Source organism: Thalassophryne amazonica, chromosome 16 (assembly GCF_902500255.1).
Source record: "Thalassophryne amazonica chromosome 16, fThaAma1.1, whole genome shotgun sequence".
NCBI classification, from domain to species: domain Eukaryota; kingdom Metazoa; phylum Chordata; class Actinopteri; order Batrachoidiformes; family Batrachoididae; genus Thalassophryne; species Thalassophryne amazonica.
Window position 1 is genome coordinate 66606285 of NC_047118.1, and position 27642 is coordinate 66633926.

The following is a 27642-nucleotide window of genomic DNA, read 5'->3' on the forward strand; positions in this document are numbered from 1 at the left end:
AACGGGTATATAAAATGGATGGATGGATGAAAATCAGAATTCTCTGTAACCTGTTGTATTTATTATGTTCAAGTACCACATTGTGTGAATATGGGTTCCCATGTGTGTGTGTCCGTGTGTCCATGCGCGCCTATGATATTAATCGGCATCAAATCATCAAACACCCAAGATAATCCGAATATAAGATCATCTTGCACGAGTTCAGAGGTTGGTGATCTTTACCATTATTTTGGGGTCAAATCAAGGACGATTTAAATGTGAGTGAGTAGCTGAACACTTAGAAAGGCTTATTGAAAGTCTGCTAACGAGTCTTTCATTGGATTCAGGTGTGTTGGAGTAGGGAGACAACTAAGAGTGTCAAGAATGTGGCTCTCGAGGACTGAACTTGGCCACCCCTGCTCTACAGTATCAACTTGGTGGGAGGTCCTGGTCCTTCAAGACAGATCTTGGGTTTCCTTAGTGCTAGGTAACAGTGCTCGTGGGTACGAACACACGAAAGGCTAAAGCAAATGTTGTGGTTGGTAGGATGTGGCCGCCTCAGACAGGATACAATTTCTTGGTAAACAGCACAGTTCACTGGCTGGTGGAAATTGACCTTTGTCCCCAATGACCTTGACATTCACCAAAATGACTGAACTTTGGCTGATCTTGTCAGCACAATTGCAGAATCCACCCACATACTGTATGTGTACTAAGGTTTCTCCATATCAGGTTGGAAATCAATTTCTTGGACCACAATGACCTTGATTTTAGGGCACTTCTGGGTTCAACCTTCATTCACTTATCAGGACTGGTAGAAATGAACCAAATGAGTAGAAGCAGTAGGCCAACAAACAAGCAGATATGACCTCAATCCCACTGGCTGGCCTTTGGTAAAGTTGCTCTTCCCTGAGCAATTCCAGAACCCAGCTACACTTGTTTCACATTTGCTGGAAATCAAAATGCAAAAAAATATATAAATAAAAATACCTGACCCTTGACCCTAATGGTCTTTGCCAAAATAAACCCTTTCAGGGCCATTCTGTTGTTACTCTTCGTCCATATACGACGTTTGGTGGAAACTGGTCAAACGACCTGGGTGGAACATGAAACAAAAACTGAAAAATATTAAATGATATCATGATTACAATTAGAAATTTCTAAATATCAGAAACCACCTTTATATAGAATTATCAAGGTGCTTCAGACTTTTGTACAGCACTGTAGATCCTTATTTTGTGTAAAATTTCCAATTAAAATGAAGATTTATGAAAGATAATGTTGACATCTAAATGTTAAAAATATGTATGGTTGCTGGAGAATCATTAAAAATTTAGACTCGTTCAACATAACAAGACCATTTACCTGGATGTGAATCCAGCTGGACACTTGAAGTGTGTTGAGTTTTGATGACCCTGTCTTTTAAAGTCAGTCAAGGCAGCATTTGAGTTATGCTCACAGACGCACAGGACCACTGTCATCACCCTCATCATGCTTCATGTGACAGGGTGAGGGTAATGCTTCCATCATCCTGAATTTGTATTGAAAACTCTTTTCTGTCTGTTTAGCCACAAGAGGTCACATAATGGGCACATGCTTGCAAACTCTTGGTCTTCCAAGTCAGCTGCATTCAAGTGCTGTTTTGTAAGAAAAATGCTGAAAACAACTGTCTAATGATGTCACTGCTGATGTTTGGTCCAGCTGTTTCATGTGTTATGAATGTGCATGTGTGTATTTACATTAGAGCCCGACCGATATATCAGTTGAAACTTTCACAACCGTATCAGTATCTGCGTATTTTTGCTGTTTTTTCTTATCGATATGAAAACGTTTGCTGAATAAACAATGCAGAAAAACACTTTGGCTGTTGGAAATGCTATCATTAGTTTTTTCCAGTCATGCATGGTTGGGACCCTATCCCCCCCCCCCATCACATTGGCTACAAGAAACAGATGGAAATCAACCAGCTGCCATTCAGTGTCAATCAGACTGAGCGGTTTACAGCGACAAGAGACAAGTGGTTACGAAGCAGGTCCAAAATAGGCGCAAAGATGCAACATGGCAACTGCATATCCAAGTGAAGGCAATGTAACGTACATTGGCTGGTTGGTTGTTGGTTATATTTATAGTTATTGATAATAAAGTTCATATTTAAGCTGTAAAAGATCAAGCCTCAGTTACATTTCTCTTTTCTTTATTAAGGGTCTAGTAATAAAATGTTAGGAATTTTTTTATGTGTTTATCTGTATCGGGAACTTTTAACTCACTATTATCGGTATTGGCCCCCAAATATCCATACCAGTCGGGCTCTAACTTATTTGTTTTTTATTATTATTATTTTAAGGTGACAGACAAACATCTGGATTTTCCTTCACTGCATGGGAAGTCAAAGGTCATTACTGTGATATAACTCAGAAAACCGAGTGGTAATGTTTTCTCTGAGTTCACTCATGTTTCAAATGAGAGCAGGTTAACAATGTCCTCGTTTGCTTCCTGGCTGGGTGGGTGTGGCTGTTTAGAGGTCCAAGGTCGTCTCTCAGTATTGGCCTGCAACTTGAAGTGTTCAAACTTGGCCCCTGTCATTAAAGGGGTCATATAGTGCAGATGCTTGGGTTTTGTGTTAAACATCCTAAATGTCAAAATATTTACTTTTTAAAGATGCATCACCTCACTGCTGCATCTGTTTTCAGGCACCTGGTGACTTATATTAGCGCCACACGTTTATTGGGTCTGGCAGTCATTTTGTTCTTCTCTTTCATGATGCAACCTGTGTTTTGTGGGTGTGTGGGGGTCAGGGTCATGTTCAGTCTGCAGCTGGTTTAAAAAAAAAAAAATAACACAGATGATCAAATGTGTTGTGGAGCAAAGTGGATTTCATTTTATTTTTTTAATTGAGCCGAGCTGTTTTTCCTTTTTCCGCCTGTGCTGAAACAGACACCAGGTTGGTGTCTCTGCAGTAAATGTGCAAGCGCTCAAGAAAGGCTGAATGTGTTTTCTGCTACTGACTTGGAATCCTGTGTGACTGTGGTGGTGACTGAACAGTAGTGTGTGCTTGCAGTGACTGCATCCAATGGCCATCTGCTCTGATTAAATAAATGTTCTATACAAACTGCACTGTCTTCAGAGTCCCTTTTTCCCAGGTCTTTCATGGCTATTATGACCTATAGCTGTCAAAATGTAAACATTATCTTCAGTATACTTGTATAGCTCACGTCAACATCTGCTGAAGGTTTGCAACATCACCGCCAACAAAGTTGATCTGTAGGTTTCAGAGCCAGGTGCTTATTAGTAGATGACTATAGCCAGCAACCTTACAATCCAATATTGATATCTTAACTATTAATTATGAGTGGCTAAAAGTCCTCAGGCCTATTGCAACTGCATTCTATTGATTGATTGAAATCAACCCTGTGAGGTAAAAGCAATGACACAACATTAAGTCACTGACACTTGCCAATATCATCTGGGGTGCAGCCAAAAACAGCTATGTGGCGAGGGAGAGGACAGATTTTTCAAATCCAAAATCATCTATTGAAAAAGGTATGCCAGTAGTAGGACAATTTTAGGCATAACCAAAACATGTGGGTCAAGTCACAGGGGGTCCTAGAACACCTCTCAACTATTTTGCCTGGATAAAGCTTGGCACTATAGTGAATTCTGTATAGTACTTTGAATTGAATTAAGCTCAGTCTGGCACCACTGAAGGAGGGATTGACAGAATTTCCAGAAATTATCCGATAGGGTAATCTATGTACAGCTAATTTGTTGTGGTTGTGTCTGTCAGTCATGTTTGTATGTATTTTGGATTTTTCCCATGTCCCATTTTGTGTGCATCCTCCCTTTGTCCTTGTGTGTGTGTGTGTTCCCCTGATTCCTGTCTGTGTGTTACATATATCCTCTTCATCTGTCAGTTGCGTGTGTGTGCGCCCGTGGGCCGCCCGTGTCTGAGTGGTATGTGTATCACTGTTGTGTCTATGCTGTGTGTGTGTGTGTAGGTTTGTCATCCATGGTGTTTGCTCCCTTGTGTGTGTGACTAACCCGCTGTCTGTGTGGCCCTCACTCACGTTCCCTGGTTGTATGTTTTTCTCATTCTCTGTGGTCCTGTTGGCTCATTATGTTTTCCCTTCAACACAGTCCTCTGGTCCTTTATTTTTCATGCTGTTCAGTTTCTATATGTATTTCTTAGGTTTGTCATGTGTCTCCCATTCTCACTCTATTCCAGTTTGAGTTCCGTGTTTATTTTTTGTGTATTTTCTATGAACTTAGGTTTCAGGTTTTTGTATTGTTGTTCATTATTTGATCTATGTTTGAGTTATTTATCATGTTGTCTATTAGCTCCACATTTGTTTTTGCATTTTTGTGTACGTTATGTTTTGGTTTTATATTTTTTGAACAGGCTTTATTTCCACTTACCTTGTGATCAGAATCAGAATCAGAAGAAGTTTATTGCCATTGCCAGTGAACAGGATTCACAGACTAGGAATTTGCTTCGGTACAATGGTGCAACATTAAGAAGAGATAAAATGCTAGGATAAAATATAACATATGTCAGAATAAGATAAAATATAAGATAAAAAAAAGAAATATGAAATATGAAAGGCTGTGTGCAACAGAAAAACAGAGAAACAGACAACTGCAGTGGGAGGAGTGCAATTAAAAACCAAAGTACATTGTCTAAAGTGACCCGTGATAAAATGATAAAGTGACAGAGTTAAGCTTAAGGTGACTGAGTTATGAGGTGTTCATGAGTCTAACGGCAGAGGGGAAGAAACTGTTCTTATGGCGGGGGGTTCTGGTCCGGATGGACCGTAGCCTCCTGCCCGAGGGGAGTGGTTTGAATAGACCGTGTGCAGGGTGATAAGGGTCAGCTGTGATCCGACCTGCTCTTCCCAGAGTCCTGGAGACGTGCAGGTCGTGGAGAGATGGAAGGCTACAGCCGATCACCTTCTCAGCAGAGGCCACAATGCGCTGCAGTCTGTGTCTGTCCCTGGCTGTGGCCCCGGCGTACCACACCGTGATGGAGGAGCAGAGGATGGACTCGATGATGGCCATGTAGAACTGCACCATCAGCTGGACAGGCAGCTTGGCCTTCTTCAGCTGCCGCAGGAAGTACATCCTCTGCTGGGCCTTCTTGATGAGGGAGCTGATGGTTGACTCCCACTTGAGGTCCTGGGTGATGGTGGTGCCGAGGAAGCGGTGACAGACCACAGTGGTGATGGGGCTGTTGGTGAGGGCGAGGGAGGACGGGGGGGCTGTGGCTTTCCTGAAGTCCACGATCATCTCCACTGTTTTCTGGGCGTTGAGCTTTAAGTTGTTGCTGCTGCACCAGGTCACCAGCCGGTCCACCTCCCTCCTGTAGGCAGACTCATCCCCATCCGAAATGAGTCCGATGAGGGTGGTGTCGTCCGCAAACTTGATGAGCTCGTGGCTGGAGGTGCAGCAGTGAGTGTAGAGGGAGAAGAGCAGAGGGGAAAGGACACAGCCCTGTGGAAATCCTGTGCTGAGAGCCCGAGTGTTCGAGATATTTTTTCCCAGCCTCACACGCTGACTCTGGTCCGTCAGGAAGTCTGTGATCCACCTGCAGGTGGAGTTGGGCACGTGGAGCAGAGAAAGCTTGTCCTGGAGCAAAGCTGGAAGGATGGTGTTGAATGCAGAGCTGAAGTCCACAAACAGGATCCTAGCGTAGGTTCCTGGGGAGTCCAGGTGCTGCAGGATGGAGTGCAGGGCCGGGTTTATGGTGTCATCTACAGACCTGTTGGCTCTATAGGCAAACTGCAGGGGGTCCAGGAGGGGGTCGGTGATGGACTTCAGTTGGGATAAAACCAGGCGTTCGAAGGTCTTCATGACTACAGACGTGAGAGCCACAGGACGGTAGTCATTAAGTCCAGTGACGCGTGGTTTCTTGGGGACTGGAACTATGATTGAGGACTTGAAACAGACTGGAACATGGCATGACTCCAGGGAGGTGTTGAAGATCCCGGTGAAGACTGGGGCCAGCTCATCAGCGCAGTGTCTCAGGGTGGCAGGAGAGACACAGTCTGGGCCCGGGGCCTTACGTGGATTCAGCCTTTTGAAATGTCTCCTCACGTCCTCCTCTTGGACCGAGAGGGCAACAGGGGGAGTGGGGAGGGCAGCAGTGAGAGGGGGGAGGTCCAGAGTGTTTGAATATCTAGTTGTGTGGTGGGTGGGGAGGTGTGAGTCCTTGTCTTCAAAGCGTGAATAGAAGACGTTCAGGTCGTTGGCCACCTTCAGGTCGTCAACAGAACAAGGTGCTTTGGGCTTGTAGTTGGTGATCTCTTTCAACCCCCTCCACACAGAGGCCGAGTCGTTGGCAGAGAACCTTTGCTGCAGACGTGAACTGTACATGGATTTAGCCTTTGCCACCTCCTTGCTAAATCTGTACTTTGCACCTCTATAGCTGTCTCTGTCTCCTTCTCTGAAAGCCACCTCTTTCTGCTGACGGAGCTGCTGGAGTTTAGGTGTGAACCAGGGCTTGTCATTGTTATATTTCACCCTGGTACGCTGTGGGATGATGCTGTCTTCACAGAAATGAATATATGACGTCACAGTGTCCGTGTAGTCATCTAGACTGTTTGTTGAAGCCTCAAACATATCCCAATCCGTGGTGGCCAAGTACGCGCGTAGCTCCTCTACAGCTTCATTGCTCCACACTTTAGACGTCCTCACAACAGGTTTAGAGAGTTTAAGTCTCTGTCTGTACGTGGGGATCAAGTGGACCATCACGTGATCTGAGAGTCCCAAAGCTGCATGGGCCACTGCGTGGTAGGCGCCACTCACTGTCGTGTAACAATGATCTAACGTGCTCCCTTCTCTGGTCGGGCATTTAACAAACTGTATTTTGGTAATTCCTGACTGAGATTCCCTTTGTTAAAATCATCAAGAATTATAACAAGAGAGTCCGGAACGTCTCTCTCCACGCTCATAATCTGATCCGCGAGCGCGCGCTTGGCCTCGTGCACGTCCACGCTGGGTGGAATATACACAGAGCAAAGTATGAAAGAGTTAAACTCACATAGAGAGTAGAACGGTCTGCAGTTTATGAGGAGATATTCCAGAGAGGGACAGCAGTGTTGGGAGATCACAGTCACATCGGAGCACCAGGCGTTGTTGATGTAGAAGCAGAGTCCTCCACCTCTTGTTTTTCCACCAGAGAGTGCTCGGTCTCTGTCTGCACGGAGGAGTCGGAATCCCTCTAGTTGGAGCGCGCAGTCCGGTGTCTGTGCATTTAACCATGTCTCCGTGAAGCACAGTACACAAGATGAAGAGAAATCTCTATTCTTCTTCATCAGCAGTGCCAGCTCATCCATCTTGTTGTGGAGTGAGCGGACATTGGAGAGAAATACCCCAGGTAGGGGCGTGCGCGTGCCCCTTCGTCTGAGGCGTACGAGAGCTCCAGCTCGTTTTCCTCTCCGCCGTCGTCTCACTTTTTTGGCCAAAAAGTGAACCAGTTCAGCTGCAGGCTAAAAAAACTGGCGTAATGTCCATGGGTGTTGATGATTTGATGTTTAGAAGCTCCTCGCGGGTGTAGGGACACGATGACACACGATTCACGCACAAAAACAGACAAAACAGGGAGCACAAGAATACCAGGGCGCCTTCACGTGGCGCCATCTTGGAAGGGTGATGTTCTTGTTGTCTGTGTCGTTTATTTTCTCTTGTGTCTCAGCTTTTCTGCTGTCACTGATTTTACACCTGTTGTTAATTAGTTGAGTTCATTTTTAAGACTCACCTTTTTGTTGTTCATTTGCCAGTTGATTGCCAGTTACGTGTGTGTGTTTATCTCCACCTTGATTGCCTCTTTGTAAGTACGCTGTTCCCTGTTGTGTTTTTGACATTCATTGGTTTTGTCCTCATTTTGTTCCTCATGCCGTCACTAATGTTTTGGATTGTTTGTCACTGTGGATCGCCCCGTCACTGCTGTTATTTTATATCCACTGTGGATTATTAAAGCACCTTGGTTTTTGAACTTCACTCCTGTGTCCTGGCTGCCTGCTTTGGGGGTTCTGTTTGACTCTGCTAGCTCCAAACATAAGATCATTCCCCCACTTGGCCTTTAATTTATTTAGGGAAAGGTTATAAAAGAAAATAATATGTCCCTTAGATATAGGCTCATCTTTACGGATTAAGTCTACACCACATGGGGTTGAGATTTGAGGAAACAGAGAAGAGTGAGTCCCCGCAAAGTCATATAACTGAAAATATCTGAGGAAACCTGAGCTATTCAGATTAAACTGAGTGCACAATTGTCCAAAACTAAACAAAAGGAGAGGCTTCGGCTGCAAACCAGGGACAGGCGCGCTCCTCTCATGTGGTCTGGCCTGCTTTGACTCCATCCACTTGGAACGCAGCACAGAACCAGAACTCTGCAGATCATCCAGCAAACGAGGCAGGTTTTGCAGAAAGGACAGCTTGCCTATTTGTAAAGAGAGCTTAGATCATGTGCTGTGTTTCAAAAAGGAACAGTTTAAACCATGTGTCATCCTTAGGTATCGTGTTATGTGGAAACATATGTCACATGTCATAGAATCCAATGGATGTCGACACTGTTCGACCTTTACTTTAGAGACCAAGTATTCAGCACAGTCAAAACTTCCACTCATTAAACCTATTAGCTCAACCAATAATTTGCACTTTTTTTTAACCAAAATTGGAGCAAAAGTGACCCCTGTACAAACTGAAATTGACCTTTGTCGCCACTCTTGCTGTTTTTACCCCATAACTCCAGAACATTCAAGGAATTACACAGGGGACATAAATTAAAAATGCTCCAGTCATATTGAAAACTATACCACATTATTCGTCTGATCATAAAAATTCCAAAAAGGTATAGTTTGGACTGTCTATGACTGAATTTTCTAGAAACTGAAATTGACCTTTGTCACCACCCTTACAGTTTTTACCCCATAACTCCAGAACATTCAGTTGTACATAGTCCAAACTATACCTTTTTGGACTCTTTATGATCAGACAAATAATGTGGTATAGATTTCAATATGATTGGAGCATTTTCAATTTTTGAACCCTCTGTAATTCCTCAACTGACCCCTACCTGGCTGCCTATTGAAAATTCATGTGGCCAGTGGGTTTATTCAAAAGAATAATGTCTAAGAAGTAGTTGTGACGAATTTGGTGCTTGCATCACCATTTGAACGATTGTTTCAGTTGTCTGCTACAGTGTGAGCAATACATATTCTTGATGTTCACGCTTGTATGCGCCGTCGCTAATGAACTTCATTTCCCATCGATACTTTCACCAGTGTTGTGACGTAACGACGCACAGCCTGCTTTTTGCCGAATCCTAGTATGTTTGCTAACTAGCTGAGTGTTGGTGTATGTACAGATGCGGAGGAGAACGAAACGCAGAGATATAACGCACCTGCGGAACCAGCAGCACCCGTAAAGCGAAAACAATGTTCGGCCGGTCCCGGAGCTGGGTCGGAGGACAAGGGAAAACGAAAAACATCCACTCACTGGATCATCTCAAGTGAGTAGCTAGCATTAGCAAAGATAACGTTAGCCTTGGAAGAGCTTAAACGCCAATAAATTGATTATTCAAAACATAAACGTATTGAGGAGAGTCTGCTGTACTTTTGAATGCGTATAAAATATTTCAGCTGTGTGTAATCGGTTGCTTTAAATAGAAAAGCCACACTAAACCTAAATTGACAGTTTCCTTATTTTCAACATTAAAGTCGATCTAAAATTATGGACAATATTCAAGTGATAATCAGTATAGCTCACGTTGTTACTTTTTGTTTTCATGTCACCGTATTTGGATGGCATTCTGCATCATTTTCATGCTTGTATACAAAATCGAAATAACATATGGTAAATCATCATACAAACTCCCAAATGCAACACTTATTTTCATTCGGATTATTCTTTTTGAATAAAATGCCAGAAAATAGCGAGTCTCACAGTTTCTTTAGAGCAGGGGTAGGCAACCTGTTCCAGAAAGAGCCATGAGGGTGCAGGTTTTCTTTGCAGCCACTGACTCCACCAGGTGATTTCACTGATTAATTGATTCCATCTGCTCAAAGTGATATTAATCAGTAAAATCACCTGGTGGAGTCAGTGGCTGCAAAGAAAACCTGCACCCTCATGGCTCTTTCTGGAACAGGTTGCCTACCCCTGCTTTAGAGTGTAATGTGTATGTCTCCAGCTGGCAAATATTTAGGCTCCTACTCAAAGTCTTGCCAGGACAGACCAGGTTCAAGTTCTTCCAGCCTTTAAAGTTGCATCTGCAGTGTGGGTCCAGTGGTTCTTAGACAGTTTTCTCCCCTGCCAATTTTGCCTCCACGGCACTCTGCCTTCCTGCCATTTCGCCCCGATATATAAATGTGTACTGTAAGTAAAGTAGTAAAGCCGTGCATGTTTGACATGCTTCATTTTGTATGTTTTAGAATGTATAACAATAGTCCTGATAATCCCTCAGTGGTGAGAAAGATGGTCTCTTACTTGATTCCTGGATGGGGATGTGGCCCCGGAGGTGACTGACACTCCTCGTGATGCACACCTTCTTCTGCCAGTCAGGATCTTGCTCTCTCTCCTTCCTCTTGTTCCTCTTCTCTGTGTTGCTCATATACATTTTTCCAAAGACTTCCACTCCCATGTGGATCATTACTTTTCAGCTGACTCAGTCCCTCACGTGTTCTTCCTAGGTCTTTCAGTCGATGGAGCAGCTGGGTGGATATGGTTCCCTTGCTGATGTACAAAATATAAGAAAAATGAAAACGCCAACCTGCAAAAGTCATTCAAACTTGTTCTGTGTTAATAACATGATGGTACGTGGTTTATGTAACTCTAAAAACAATGCAAAATACTTGTATTCAAATTTAGCCTTCTGATCTAAAATCAAGGATGCTGTAGTTGCCTACCTACCTAGCTGGTTGCTGCTGTGCAGCGGTTGACTCCTCAGTACCGCACCAGCAGCCATCCTTCAAAGACAACACACTTGATGCTCTTATGTGTTTTCTTCTTATCCGTAAATGAAGCTCCTCATGGCTTTTCCCCATCTCCTTCATAATGCACGCTACCTTCTGAAGGAAGGCAGCGGCAGAGTTACTCACACAGAGAACGGAAAGAAGAATCCTTCTTTTTTGATCTGATAAAATATTGGTATTTCAGGCCAATATCAGGGAGCTGAGCTAAGACGCCCCTGCAACAGGAGAAAAAGAAGGCTCTTCATACAGGATATCTCGGCAAAACCCTCCGGCACCCAGATCGTTAAGAGAATAGACAGCTGGACATAAGTGTAAGATCACATAGCTTGGTTGTACTGATGTTAAATAGTTTATCTGGTGTTGACAGTCTGCTAGCTAAAGGAAGCTTTCAAATTTGTACATCCCCAATTTCTGGTTCTAGAGAATCATTTAAATTTACAGCCATCCAATTGATGTAGCTACAGTTTGTATGCCTCTTTAAAATAATGTGTTTTAAGTTTGCTTAAATGATGACACTTAGCTTTCCTGATCTCAGTTGAGAGACTGTTCCATAGCACCGGTGTAACAAGATATCTTACCCCGGGGGGGGGGTGTATCTGAGGATATCTTACCCCTCACCCTGGAAATCTTCCCACCCCTGACAGGCAACATTGTTACAGGGCAGCAGTGATTGCAGCAGTGACCTTGATAAAGCCCAATCAGGGTGACCTTTAAACTCTATGTTTCATGAATGTTTTATTGTCACAGATGAAGCAGTTTGATTGATGGTGAACAATATTGGTATTCTTTCTGTATGTATCTATAGCTATCTACAATAGTAATATTTCCTATTCTGAAGTGTCTTTTAAATCCCCCTTCCAAATATACTCTACAAATATATGGACCTGATTTGGAAATGTGATGGAAAATACTCCAATTTAATTTTGTATAAAATATCCACAGTATATGTATAGAACACACAGTACCATAACATACCATCATTATTTATAAAGCACTTTACTACAACCAAAGCTGTCCCAATGTGCTGTACACTGAAACATTACGACATATATTTAAACAAGTTAATAAATAAATATTGCGTGTGTGTGTGTATATATATATATATATATATATATATATATATACACACACACAATAGGATGTTTAACCCTCTGGGGCCGACGCCGTGATACGACGGCTAAGCCCAAGCTTTACTAAATTATAAATAACTTTTAAATGATATGAGATAGAAACTTACTTTTTTTTTGCTGAAAATTTAACTCCGCAGACTTTTGAGCCAGCCATCGGCCATCTTTGTACTCGTCATAGAAGCTGTGTGATGATGTGTGCAATGTGAGTGTCCAATCGGAATTGTTTCACCGTCACATGGTTTTCCAAAATCAAATCGTAGGGCAGATTTACCTCATGTGAAAAGCCAAAGATCATTTTCAGGAGTGATATGTTACTAGTCGGCCCGTTTGAAGAGCTCCCTGGGTGCTCCAATGAGTACATACTATTAGTACATACTCAGTGTGCCCTGCGCCATTACGCACAGCGATCAGTGAAAGCAGGAGCAAACGGAGAGCCTCTGATGACAATCTCACGTGCTCAAACAGAGTGTGTAACTATCAGGATTGCTCCACTAGTTTGCATGTGAATGTTACTGGATAACTCTGTTGCTTTCTCTGCGTAAAGCACTGTTTACCATATCAATGGACAACAAAATGCATAGACCATTTTGTATATATTGTTCAAAATGTGCATTTGTGTTTATTGTTTGAGCCTTTTTGTTGTACAGTCTTTCACACAAGACCTCAAATTACCTTTATAAAGTGTCAAAACAGTTGTTTATTATAGTTTGCTGTGTGTTTTGAATAAATGTGTATAGAAAATCATTTTTCACTTTATTTTTTCCTTGCCAATTTTTGATTGTAAACTTTTATTACACTTATAAAACACAACAAAAACATATATATTCTGAAAGCACAGGTTGTCCTAAAAAAAAAAGAGAGACATAAAACATGATTGTGGGATGCAGGGAGAGCTGTTAACAGCAATAATAAAACATTTATGCCAGGCGAGTGAACTGTCCAAAAATGCCCTCAGACCCCAGAGGGTTAAGAAACATAATGAAATTGAGGGGCCTATAATGTCTGCCACCTTTCTCAAATCTCTTTTGTACAAACTAGGTCATAAATATAAAGAGTGGCAGATAGGAATCAACAGAACAATATAAATGTTGCATGAAATTGACAAATATGATTATTTGAAAGTGTGATTTTCACTGGATGAGCAGCTCGGCAGGGGAAAGAATTAATAAAGATGTGTTCATATTTTTATCCACTAAATATTACAGCAAAGTGGTTTCAAGTTTTAGTAGCATGAAGAATGAATCAAAATTTAGAGTCCCAACTGGTGTTGAACTACACGGCAAGTAAACCCACAAAAGTGAAGCTCAAATGTATTCAAAAGAATGAAGTCCCTGGAACAGATTCTTCTCTACCCTGCAAAAATCAGTTTTTCTTATTATACTGATAGTATGATAATAAGCAAACAATACATTGTTACATGTATTGCATTACATTACATTATGTATTACATGTTACTTTTTCAACACCCAGTATGATAGCAATAGTTTGCTGTAATGAACAGTTTACTTATAATTAAAGTTGTATCTATTTGTAATCATATAACTATATTCTGCTAGTACTAATGTAATCATAAAATATTATTAATTTGGTGTATTACACATGTTTTACTCTAATCTGAAGTTTGACCTAATTTAGGTGACATTTGACCTCAAGCGAAACCCTGAAGGTCAAGGTCAATCACTTATCCCAGGTAATGGGCAAGGCCTATGACTATGTTCATGGCAAATTTGTAGGCAAAATTTCAAAAATTGCGACCAGAAAAGTTCTTTAGTTGAATTTAGTGTTTGACCTTCCTGTGACCTTGACCTTTGACCTTGAGCTTGATCCGTTTGTGTACTGAAAGGTACCTTACTAGGGCTGCTATATGTGAAGTTGCAAGAGTGAGATGTAAACTGTGTGTTGCACAGCGAGTTAAAGGTGAAAAATGCAATGATTGTAAACAAACAAACATGCGTACTGACGAACCTATCCTCCAAAAGAGATTGGGGGAGGGAGGTAAGATTTTCCCCCGGGGAGAAGTTATCCAGGGGGGAAGATAAACTGTTACACCGGTACTGCCTTTGTGTAGGATCTGTCACCATAAGTTTTCAGGTTTGTTTTTGGATTTTCTCCACTATTATCGCTTGGGTTTACTTCATGATCTTGTCATTGTCTTTATTTTTATTTTTTTAAATCAGTTCTTTACTATATGCTGGAGCCATGTTATGTAATGCTTTCCATGTTGTCATTAATATTTGTTATATGAGCATACATTTTTAGCCTCAATAGTGTCCTCGTTGTTGCATTTTGTAGCTTTTGGAGTTTGTTAAAACTACTCGTATTCCCTTGGCAGGCTATGAAGGAGGGCATTGCTGTATTCAAGTGTTGAAGTGTCCAGTGCATGAGTTAGTGTTTTTTGCAGATTCTTCATTCAGGTAATTTTTTTATGTAGGCTAAATTCCTAATATGATATTATCTGATTGCCTGGTGATTGCTATCCAGGACCCAAGGCTCTTCCGTAGTGTCATGGATGCGGCGAGGCACAGCACCAGCGCATGCTGCCAGACTTGACGATCTAAAATAAAGTGATTTAACATATGTAACAAACAGTACAATAAGAATGGCCGATATTCCACCATTTATATTAGGGATGAAATGGCACGTTGACAGGTTGTGAAGTGCTGGTCACATAAGGGTCTGAACCCCTGGCATGTCCATTTTTCTGGCACTTAAAGTTGCAAGTGCAAATCAGGTCTAATATCTCTCTGTGCCTTTGGCTCATACTAGCTAGTTTTCTAGCACTTAGATGTGCACATACCAGTACTCTCAGCATGATTTTTTTTCTCAGCGTCATGAGATGGAAAAATCACCTTAAAAAGCCGGGATTCGAGAGCTGCTTAGGCTTCGCTCCCCCCTGAAGCTTTTGCTTTATGGGCTCATAAAGGGCCTTCTTTGTCAGTCTAAATATACCAAAACCTGAAGTACAGATGGAAGAAGAGAACATCTCTGTGCTTCAAAATGTGAGGAAAGTGTCTCCAAAAACTCCACCAATTTGAGGTTGACGCTGCAGAGGAGACCTTCATCTGGTTAAATGTCCTGAGGGTCCAGCACACCTGTCGTCTGTGCAAACTCTCATTTGCTGCTACTCTTCTAAATAAAACAAAGGCTGTTTAAACAGCAGCTATGTCATTATTTGAAAAAGCAGTTTCCTTTTATGTTTTTATATTAAATGAATGAATCAATAAACATGTCCATGAAGTCAAAGTTCAGTCAGAAAGACACTTGCACAGACTAAAAAAATGACTAAATGATTTCATCATGAGGTTTATGTCACATTGAGAAATCCTAATTAACACACACAATGCAGTCACTTACTTCATCTTCTGTTGTGTTTATAATAAATATTTATATTTATTTACAGTGTCTCTTTTTCCTGGTTGAAATGCAGATATGTCTTTCTGAAAAGTATGAATCAGAATTAAGGCAGCACATGAAAAAATTGCTCATATTGTTCTGTAATGCATATATGCAGCTCTTTTACTCTCTCAGGTACATGTACCATGTGCTGACCAAAAACACCACAGTGACGGACCACAACAGAAACCTCCTTGTGGAAACCATCCGCTCCATCACAGAGATCCTCATCTGGGGAGACCAGAATGACAGTTCTGTGTTTGAGTAAGTATACTGTACTCAGGGATTTACAAATCAGTGCTGACAACTGATCTGGAGACCAAATGTTTCCTGACATTCACGATGCCGGTCAGCCAATGAGGAAAGTCTACGCTTATGCCTTATCTGTGTTATTAAGACAAAATTATTCTGGAATTCAAAACCCACTTTTCTCTTTTGAGTTCCCCTCTATCATTTTCGAAATAACTCATAGAATAAAGATAAGATGAAGTGGTCTTTGACAAGAAAAAAAAACCCCACATAGGTACATTTGCCATGAATTTGCCTCAGTTTGTCTCCATGTTGTTGTATGAAAGGACAGTAAGTAAATTCACATGAACTTTGCACTAACAATTTTCTGATTTAGAACCCAACAACATTTTCATTCCTTTGCATGCTAAAAATGGTGGCATACTCACCAGAGCGATGTCATGAAGCATTGTGGACTCAGGCATCTGTACATATATGTTTCGATGACCCACATTTGCGGTTTGGAGTCAATAAGCTTCTTGTTAAACTAGAATAACTGGTGGATCGGTTTGTCAGTGTTCTTATCTTTATGCTCCTTTTGGTTTTCTCTTATGTGCAACAGTAAATAATCATTTTAGTATTAAGCACTACAATGGCTTAAATCTGTGTCTCAAATCTTGTTGTTCTCCAGTATTTCTGTCGAGAGAAATTTTCGTGTTTGTGTCATTAGCAGGTACCATAGCTTAGCTGACACTCGTTCCTCTCTGCACTAAACACTCCACGGTGAGGCAATAAGCCCAGTCATAATTTGTAAAACCAACACCCAATGCACTCGTCCTAAAAACAACTCTGTCCACAAGAATATGCTTGAATGAATCACCCACACCAAGGTTAGCCTACTGTTAACTTTAGGCTGTTAAGTAACTTCCTTTAATTGAGCCCATATGGAGCCCAGCGACCTGAATCATCAGCACACCAAATCTGGTGTAGATTGGATCAAAACTGTAGATTTCTCTAAGCATCACACACACGCTTTTTTTTAAGTCATGGAACATGCCGTGAGACAAATCAGCTGCAATCCTCATGGCCTCAGGATGAGTTAAGTTAAGTTGGGACAGAGGGAGTGATAATTTCCAGTAACAAACTCATTCCTTCCTAATTGAGGTTATGTTTGCTAACTAGTTTCAGCATCTGCGAGTGCACTTTTACTTGAAACTGGTCAGATAAGGTGCAGTTTTCTATATGATTTAGACCGGTTTCCAAGTGCATTGTACATTTGTGCGTGTGTGAAAAGAATCTTCCAGTGCCATACAATCAGAACCTCAGGATTTGTCAGTTTCACTCACTCCTCACCACCAACAGATGTCAGCATCAACACCACTACAGCACACTTCTTCTCACCTTCAGCTACACTTAAGGCAGTATGTGCTTTGGCGTCTCAACACTGTTACAAAGCATCAGTTCTGTAATATGTAAAGATTATAATAAAAACTATAATGTTCTTTTCTGCTGTTTCTGGATTCAAAAATGGCCTATCATCAGATCACCTCCAAAATTTAATAGATTCTTCTTCCTTGCCCTAATATGTATCTGTTCAAAAGTTTGTCAAAATCAGTGTAGTCGTTTTGACGTAGTCCTTCAAAGCCTATATAAAGTGAAACTTGATCCAGAATCCAGAGCCGGATTACCGCCAAAATTTAATGGGTTCTTCCATGGCCTAATATGTAACTGTAGTGAAAGTTTCATCAAAGTCTGTGTGGTAGTTGTGACGTAATGCTGCTAACAGACAGACAAATAAGCGCCAATGATTTTATTACATCCTTGGCGGATGCAATAAAACAAGGGAAAGAAAATAAAGTAGGAGACTAGGGAGCTGGTATCATCTGTGTCGCTGGTGCCCATCTGTCAGCAAACATCTGATTTCAGCTGTTGTCTTGCAGTGATTTTTCTCCATAATAAAGAGATTCTGTATCCAGTCACTCCGGTTCATTAAACAAGAAGGTTCTAGTTTTATCCAGGAAACAATTATTGTTTTCTTCACAATTAAAAGCACAATTGTCAATAAATAAATCAGTTTTCCATCTATCTTATTGCCAGGGAGTATACTTAATATGTGAAGTGATGGATCTAAAGTGAATTTAATACCCAAAATCTGTTTAATCTCCTTTGTAACATCCTTCTAGAAATTCAGTATCTTTGGGCAATCCTAAAATATACACGTGAAGTCACCTGCACCAATCCACAGCTCCTCCACAGCAATGTTTTCTGTATTTCACATAGTAATGAACATTATAGTGAGTTTGCAGGTATGAGTACAACCCCTGGCAAAAATTATGGAATCACTAGCCTCGGACGATGTTCATTCAGTTGTGTAATTTTGTAGAAAAAAAGCAGATCACAGACATGACACAAAACTAAAGTCATTTCAAATGGCAACTTTCTGGCTTTAAGAAACACTATAAGAAATCAGGAAAAAAAATTGTTACTTTTTTAGACCAAGCAGAGGGAAAAAAATATGGTATCACTCAATTCTGAGGAAAAAATTATGGGATCATGAAAAACAAAAGAACGCTCCAACACATCATTAGTATTTTGTTGCACCACCTCTGGCTTTTATAACAGTTTGCAGTCTCTGAGGCATGGACTTAATGAGTGACAAACAGTACTCTTAATCAATCTGGCTCCAACGTTCTCTGATTGCTGTTGCCAGATCAGCTTTGCAGGTTGGCGCTTTGTCATGGACCATTTTCTTCAACTTCCCCCAAAGATTTTCAATTGGATTAAGATCCGGACTATTTGCAGGCCATGACATTGACCCTATGTGTCTTTTTGCAAGGAATATTTTCACAGTTTTTGCTCTATGGCAAGATGCATTATCATCTTGAAAAATGATTTCATCATCCCCAAACATCCTTTCAATTGATGGGATAAGAAAAGTGTCCAGAATATCAACGTAAACTTGTGCATTTATTGATGATCTAATGACAGCCATCTCCCCAGTGCCTTTACCTGACATGCAGCCCCATATCATCAATGACTGTGGAAATTTACATGTTGTCTTCAGGCAGTCATCTTTATAAATCTCATTGGAACGGCACCAAACAAAAGTTCCAGCATCATCACCTTGCCCAATGCAGTTCATGATTCATCACTGAATATGACTCATCCAGTCATCCACAGTCCATGATTGCTTTTCCTTAGCCCATTGTAACCTTGTTTTTTTCTGTTTAGGTGTTAATGATGGCTTTTGTTTAGCTTTTCTGTATGTAAATCCCATTTCCTTTAGGCGATTTCTTACAGTTCGGTCACAGACGTTTACTCCAGTTTCCTCCCATTCGTTCCTCATTTGTTTTGTTGTGCATTTTCGATTTTTGAGACATACTGCTTTAAGTTTTCTGTCTTGACGCTTTGATGTCTTCCTTGGTCTACCAGTATGTTTGCCTTTAACAACCTTCCCATGTTGTTTGTATTTGGTCCAGAGTTTAGACACTGCTGACTGTGAACAGCCAACATCTTTTGCAACATTGCGTGATGATTTATCCTCTTTTAAGAGTTTGATAATCCTCTCCTTTGTTTCAATTGACATCTCTCGTGTTGGAGTCATGATTCATGTCAGTCCACTTGGTGCAACAGCTCTCCAAGGTGTGATCACTCCTTTTTAGATGCAGACTAACAAGCAGATCTGATTTGATGCAGGTGTTAGTTTTGGGGATGAAAATTTACAGGGTGATTCCATAATTTTTTCCTCTGAATTGAGTGATTCCATATTTTTTTTCCCTTTGCTTGGTCTAAAAAAGTAACCGTTACTGACTGCCACAATTTTTTTTTTCCTGATTTCTTATAGTGTTTCTTAAAGCCAGAAAGTTGCCATTTGAAATGACTTTAGTTTTGTGTCATGTCTGTGATCTGCTTTTTTTCTACAAAATTAAACAACTGAATGAACATCCTCCGAGGCCGGTGATTCCATAATTTTTGCCAGGGGTTGTATGAGTTTGCAGGTTTATTTGTCCTTCCAATGTCTCATCATTGTGCTTTGATTGATATAGTTATGTGACACTCTTCGCCCTATCATCAAACTCCGTACAAATAAATAATAAAGTCTCCATCTTGAAAACTTCATCTTGATATTCAGCTTCTGTAAGGAACAAGTGTTTTACTGTGATTGATTGACTGTTCTATCTTGAAATGTTCAGTACTCTGAAAAACGTGGCTATATTTCAGTGTTGTAACACTCCTCTGTGCTGTAGCTTCTTCCTGGAGAAGAACATGTTTGCCTTCTTCCTCAACATTCTTCGTCAGAAGTCTGGACGCTATGTGTGTGTGCAGCTCCTTCAGACGCTCAACATACTGTTTGAAAACATCAGCCATGAGACGTCACTGTGTGAGTACATTACACACAATGCACAAGAAAAACAAACACATGCACACATTTTCTATTTTGTTCACAGTATTTGGTAAGGTCAGACCTTACTCATGTGAAGTGCCTTGAGGCAGCTTTGTTGTGATTTGGCACTTTATAAATGAAATAAATTGAATTGAATTTGCGTAAATGTGAAAGACTTAAAAACCATAGCAGAATCAATGAAAGCATTCCTCTGCCATTAACCAATACTCCACTCACAGACTGAAGTCATGAACATACTGTTTCAATGTTTATATGCATTGCAAATGATGCATTAATTATTTTCTGATGAATTATGTAGTCTGTAAAATGTCACAAAATAGTGTGTGTGTGTGTGTGTGTGTGTGTATATATATATATATATATATATATATATATATATATATATATATATATATATATACACACACACATACGAGGTCTGTTAGAAAACTATCCGACCTTTTTATTTTTTGCAAAAACCATATGGATTTGAATCTTGTGATTGCATCAGCCAAGCTTGAACCTTCGTGCGCATGCATGAGTTTTTTCACACCTGTCGGCTGCGTCATTCGCCTGTGAGCAGGCTTTGTGTAAGCAGTGGTCCACCCCTCTCATCGGATTTTTATTGCAAATAAAATGTCTGAACGATTTGGAGCTTTGCTGCATCAAATTTTTCCAGAAACTTTGAGAGACCTCCAGGTGGACACCATTCGGAAAATTCAGATGGCTTTCAGGGACGATTTTATGGGGATTACACAGATTAAGGAGTGCTCCAGCCGGTTTAAAGACCGCCCACAGCGGCTGAGAGCGCAGCGCACTCCGAGCGCCGATCGACAGGCTGAAACCCCACTGAAACAACCAGATCATTTCCAAAGTGAAGGCTTTGTTGATCCGGGACATCGTCTGACTTCCACAGAAATGGCAGAAGACGTGGACATCAGCACTTTTTCGGCACATTCCGCTGTTACAGGAGTTTTTGTCATAGAAAGAGAAGCGGAGGGATGCGCCACGGAGCCGCTCATGGCACGGGACAAAAGCACCTCTGTGTTGGTCTCACAGGACGGCTTTCAGATGGCTTTCAGACGGCTTTCGGTGGCTTTTCAGTCGTGTGACTATCCGAGAAATTGTGGATGAGCTGGACATGCCAGAACATGTCCTGTGAGGCTTCATCACGGCGTTGCTTTGCGCCATGCGGCTCCGTCCCGGCGCCCGAATTTCTCCGCATGTCTGTCTCAATGTGCTGAAAAAGTGCTGATTTCCACGTCTTCTGCAATTTCTGTGGTAGTCAGATGATGTCCCGGATCAACACAGCGTTCAGTTTGGAAATGAACGGCACATTCCACTGTTACAGGAGTTTTTGTCATGGAAAGAGGAGCGGAGAAATTCACGCAATTTCCAAATGGTGTGAATGGTCTCTCACGTGATTCAAGTCCATATGGTTTTTGCAAAAAATAAAAAGGTCTGATAGTTTTCTAACAGACCTCGTATATACACACAGTGGAACCTCGGTTTTAGAACTTAATTTGTTCCTAAATGTTGTTTTTAAACCAAAACCAATTTTCGCATAAGAAACAATGTAAAATGGATTAATCTGTTCTTGGTCTCAAAAAGAACACTGTTTTTACCTTTTTAAACAGCATTTCATGCATAAAAGCCAGACAGAAAAACAAAGAACATGCGTAATATCTTATACAAAATACTGTACAGTAATTACAATAAAATAGGCTGTTTAAATTCTCCTTACCGTACAGTAGAGACTTGATGTCAGTTCCTCCATCACCTCCCTCTGCTGGTCTTTGAGAAGAAGGTCTAGTTCCTCTGTAGACACCTCAGTACAGTGGTCACAGCTAACTGCTTTTCATTTATCCAGACACACGGACACTAGTTTCATGCTTTGAAATGTTCTCTTTCTTCCCCTCTATTGTGGTTCTCAGAACTTTCCTCTTAGGTTTTTCATCTTTGCCTTCTTTCTTTGGCCCCATAATGACTTCTTTATGGGCAGCACCATCAACAAAAGGAAAATCCAATGTGCATGTTCACACAGCGTTCACAGAGCAACAGCTGCAGTGTGACTGATGCATGTCTCTGCCGGAAGCCGGACATTCTTTCTTTCTTTCTTCTGAGTTTATTGGCAGATTGCAAACCAACACGGTGCATTACTGCCACCTACTGCGGTGGCGGTTTTTCGTGAACAGAGACTTTGTTCGAAAAGTGGTGGATTTTCCATTCAAAAAATGTGTTTGTTAACCGATTTGATCGTAAAGAGCCATTCGAAAACAGGTTCCAAGGTATATCTTTTCCAGTAGTCCTGCTAAATGTCTGACATACTGAGGCTAAAGTGCAGCCTCCTTCGAGGGAAGTATTGACTGCTTTGTTAACGATGTAAAAACTCTTTTCACAGATTACCTGCTCTCCAACAACCACGTGAACTCCATCATCGTCCACAAGTTTGACTTCTCGGACGAGGAGATCATGGCCTACTATATCTCCTTCCTCAAGACTCTGTCACTTAAACTGAACAACCACACTGTGCATTTCTTCTACAATGAGGTGAGATCACAGAATGGGGGGCTGGGAAGTAACGTCAGTCTGTAACTGAGAGGCTGGGAAGTCTCTTTTTCCAAAAGTAAGGCAGATGAGCCAAAACAGGAATATAAGAACAGGGACACAATGGGTCCCTAGACTCCTGTATTAGAAAAAGGAAAAGGTTTAATGGGACAGAAAAAAACTAAAAGGCAGAGACCGCGGTGGATCCCTCATTCAGTACATACAGTCATGCAACAGGAAGTAACCGAACTACGGAAGCGTTACAACACTTCTATAGTTGGTAAGGTTAGATCTTACTTGTGTGAACTGAAGCAGCTTGAGACAGCTTTGTTGTGATTTGGTGCTGTATAAATGAAATGAATTGAATTTGAATTGAAATTGAACACTGAGAAAGCAGAAGGTATTTTTACAATAAAAGAGACGGAACTAATTACCTAGAAGACAGGGTTTCATATATTGTGCAGATTATGAAGGTGACCTCATCAGTCAGCCACCTGTTGAACCTCCCCTTTCATATGGTGTTTTGTTTGTATCGGTAGTGCAAACTCAAATGCTGGTTTTGTGGGTGTGCGCTGCTGGTGTCTTTTTCCTACTTGTTCATTTAGTTGCTTGGTGTTGGAATTGTGTTTTGCTTTGGTAGAAATCATTGTTTTGGACTTTTAGTGGAGCTTCTAGCCATTAAGTGTATATGCAACATACCTAGGGTGCTACATATTTAGCATGGTTTTAAACATTTTTGTTGTTCCTGAAAAGACTACAGCCCCGGGGCGCTCAGGTTTGATTAAAGCCCCTTTCACACCGGAGCCACCGTAGAGTTGCGTATTGCGGCGTTCTGACTATGCCAAGATTTTGCTCCCCTGCGCATCAGTATGCTGAGCGCTACGCGAGACGGACGCAAAAAATTAAACATGTCTAATTTTTTTTCGGCGTAGAAAAATGAAACGCTTTATTTTTATCGGCGTAGAGCACTGGACACAGAAAGTACCCAGTTTTTAAGCAAGTCTTCACAACACTGCGCTACTGTACACCAAGCCTCTGCAATGCTACACACCAGGGTGAAAAATCCTTTTATCAGTACATACCTGGATTAATATATTTTATTCATCCCACTGGACTTTGCTGTTAATGAAGCTTCAAAACCACAGAAGAAAAAGAGGCAAGCCAAGCTTCCATGTTCAGAGGACATGTCCACTCCTCGTGGACAGATCGGTAGCGAGAGTGCATGTCCACTGTTCACTCCTCATGCACGGATCACGTGCGCGACCGCCACATGCATCTCTGCTTTGCTTTCACCTCCTCCAGTTCTCTCAAGATTGTGGCGAGTTAAATAAAAAGTCCATTAACTCCTGCCCACGGACAGATCACTAGCTAGAGGACATTGTCACCGGTAACTCCTCATGCACGGAACACATGTGCTCGGTTGTGGGCTGCAGAACCGTGCATTTTCACCTTCTTAAGTAGGGATGGGTATTGATTCGATTTTATCTATCGATTCCGCTTACCGATTTGATTCCCTTATCAATACCTCCTGTGAATTTTCTGTGTACTAAAAGTAGGCTTTATAGTTTTTCTATGTCAACAACATTTTACTGAGTCTTAAAGTAAATAAGTATGAAATTGGTCACTGGATCCTTAAACTCTGGACATAAATAAACTCTACATGGTGGATCCTTGATCTCTGGACATAAATAGAAATAAACAAAATCTGTAGTTTTTGTCAAAAGCATTTCCTTTCAGACATTATTGGCATGATTGTCTTTTCATACATCTGAGCTGAGCTCTTGCAGCTGGCTGTGCTGCACGTGAGGATTTAATTCATAAAGAATGCAGGACGTCTCATTTTGGGAGGAAAAAAGTTTTAGTCGATTGTAGTTTATTATCTGTATTACAGCGTTTGGAAAGAGGCGTTATTTTATTTAAAGCGGCAATTCGGTTTGAAGTTATTAATTCTGACTGGACTCTAACTTGACTTGGCAGAGAGCAGCACAGCATTTGGAGCTGTGCCAACGGAGCAGACGATTCTCGTTTCTTGACTGCAACAAGACAATAGTCCCAGTTAGTGACTTTAATCCACACAAAAGTGACTCATGATTGACATATTTTAATGGCTTTGAGAGGGGTTACGAAGTAGAGTTACCGCTTCTGAAGAGCAGTGAATCAAAGAACCAACGAGCCAGCGGATTGAAGCACTGCTTCATTGGTTCACACTTCAAAGTGGAGTCACACTGCAGAAGCGGTTGATTACAAGCCACTGTAGGGGCTGCAATCAGTGTAGAGAAATGATAATTTTCCCAACACACAGCCGCTCTGAAGGACCGATAAGGGAATCGTTAAGCACAAAGGCTATTGATATCGGTGGATCGAATAATTTCTTAACGATACCTGAAAAGAACCGGTTCTCGATACCCAACCCTATTCTTAAGTTCTCCCATGATTGTGGCATGTTAATAAAGTCCATTACCTCTTAGAAATAATGTCTTCTGACTTTTTCCAGTGTATCAAATCCATCTACGTGTCAGTCTGTAGCATCATGGAGCCAAACGTCTCACCCCTGACACACAAGGTTTTTCTCTCTCTGTCTCCCTGCGTGCAATGTGAGTGCCATTTTGAGAACAGAGCACATTTCAACAATGTCAAAACAAACAAAAAAAAAACACAAAAGTTGGCACGACTGGACTGTGAGAGGCGGAAAAGGGTGAACAGAAAAAGTTGCGAGGGCTACATGCGTGGCAGTAAGCAACTGAAAGCAAGACTAGGAACGCAATCGCACAACAGCCTACACAGGGACTATGCCAAAGCTGTGCAGTTTTTCACGGGGTTCAAGAGTCATGACCCAAATAAGCGGTTGAGAATGAATGAGTGAATGAAAACCCTCATTTACATACGGCTGTTTGTCACATTTCTGCCCACTATCAATTGTGCATTTTATCTTATTAGTAAATCACCTGCAAGACTGTCTCCACCTCAACGTGCAAAGTTTGGATTGCCCGTGCAATTTAGCGTTAATCAGGCCCACGGTTTGTCCATTCCGCTATCATAAATGAGCTTCATTGTCTCTGTTGTGACATGTCTGCAAATAAAACTTTGTCTTCGTTGTCACGGCAGCATGATGACATTTCATCTCACGGTTCTGTGTACAACCTGCATGCAATTAAATTTTGAGTCACCTATGTTGCACAGTGTGGCTCAGAATCAGATTTATTGCCAGTTAAGTTTTCACATACAAGGAATTTGATCTGGTGTCATTGGTGCACAACAGTAAAAGAAAAGGAAAAAAATACTTCTGTAGGAAGTAAAGGAAACAAATAGGCAAAACTATGTTCAATGTCAAATATAACAGTGAATCTCAGTGTAAATACCTGGATTAACAGAACAAACAGCTCCAATTGTTCTGTATGATTGTAGTTATAACTCTGTCTTAGCGGCATGACCTGATAAATAAATAAAGAGAAAACGAAAGGAACAGTCAGAAAAGAGAGCCGTGACAAGACAAGACAAGGCAGTCGAGGGTTTGAACAGAGGTAGAATGTTGTTCCTAAAGTGACAGTTGGATCCTTGCCAGATTGTTTCAGGTTTTGGATTAATTTAAAACTTCAGATTTCATGCAGATTTTGGGACACAGTGTACAGGCTTCAACAACAGTCATCACTTTTCGATGTACTTTAGTGATAATCTTATTAATTTCCTTCTCCTCTAGAGGGCAGTGCTGGATAGTTGATATTCAAAGCTGTTCAGTATATCTTTAATGTGTCTCATTTTGTGAACAGTGTTGGAATTACAGCACTCGTTGTACTGTATGTCCGCTTCCAATTAGGGACTAAAACTTAGTAAACAAATTATAATTATTATAATTATTCTATCAGAAATTAAACTGCTATTTCAAAATTTTCTTGCAAATCATTTGCAGTCAGGGACTGTCTGGAACTCATAAGCAGATGAATTTGGGACATTGTGTTTTTTTTTTGTTTTTTTTAATCTCCCCTCATCTGTTAGATCTTCACTGGATACGTTTTGTACCAAATCATGATGACAATCACCTGTTTAAAATCAAATAATTATTTAATTATAATCTTTTTACCTCATTAACTCTAAATTGTTCTAAATTAACAGTGTTTTGCCCTCACAAGGATTTTAGAAGGGGCTTGGGCATATGACCAACCAGTCTACATGTGTTTTGTGGACTTGGTAAAAGATGTACAGCTGGATTCCTCAAGGTGGGTTATTCTGTCTGGGTCAGAGAAGAGTTATTGCCCCATGTTCAGAAGCTCAAGTATGTTGGGGTCTTGTTCACGAGTAGGGGTACACTGGAGCATAAGATCTCTACACTGATGTTCTGCAGATTCTGTACCAGACTGTTGTGAAGAAAGAGCTGAGCCAGAAAGTGAGACTCAATTTACCAGTCGGTTTGTGCTCCTGTCCTCACCTGTGGTCATGAACTTTGAGTAATGACTGAAAGAACAAAGTTATGGATACAAACGGCGGAAATGAGGTTCCTCTGTCTGGGCTTCCAGCTGACACTCAGAGACAGGAAGCTCAAATATTAGGGAGGGACTCAGAATAAAGGTGCTCAAATTCAAAATTTATTAATTTATATAGCGCCAATTTAGAAGATCGCCTCAAGGCACGTCACACAACACAACGTGAAAGAATGAATCAGAAGATTAAATACATAATAAAAGAGCAAAAATATAAGAGTAAAAAGACAAAAAAAAACAGCAAACATAATAACATAATATACTAACAATAAAACAGGGAAAACAAATGGGTCTTATGTCTTCACTGAAAAATCTCTAGAGTCCGACTGCCTTATGTGCGCAGGGAGATCGTTCCACAGAGCAGGGTCCAAGCCAGTACGTAGGCCTTAACAAGGTCAACCAGGTAGGGAGGTGCCAGTCCATGAACAGTTTTATAGGCCACTACTAGAACCTTAAAATCTGATCTTACAGGGACAGGAAGCCAGTGAAGAGATGCCAGAGTTGGTGTAATGTGGTCAAACCTTCTGCTCCATGTCAAGAGT

The 27642-nt window shown here is 41.1% G+C and overlaps 1 protein-coding gene and 1 long non-coding RNA gene across 5 annotated transcripts in view; both read left to right on the forward strand.

The window, feature by feature from the left end:
- The first annotated feature begins 250 nt into the window (after nt 1-250).
- LOC117527426 lies at nt 251-3091 on the forward strand. Its single transcript, XR_004565529.1, has 3 exons — nt 251-261; nt 789-793; nt 2446-3091. It is a non-coding gene; the product is annotated as an uncharacterized LOC117527426 (long non-coding RNA).
- Nucleotides 3092-9275: 6184 nt separating this feature from the next.
- clec16a (C-type lectin domain containing 16A) overlaps nt 9276-27642 on the forward strand; it is a 148120-nt gene continuing 129753 nt past the window's right edge. For 3 of the 4 annotated variants that reach the window (XM_034189764.1, XM_034189767.1, XM_034189766.1), the window contains exons 1-4: nt 9277-9484; nt 15602-15730; nt 19942-20075; nt 22480-22628. In XM_034189764.1, coding sequence (XP_034045655.1) covers nt 9411-9484; nt 15602-15730; nt 19942-20075; nt 22480-22628 — 486 coding nt within the window. In that variant the 5' untranslated portion in view covers nt 9277-9410. Of the gene's footprint in view, nt 9485-15601; nt 15731-19941; nt 20076-22479; nt 22629-27642 lie in introns of all 4 variants that reach the window. The other variant, XM_034189765.1, reaches the window with a different exon arrangement.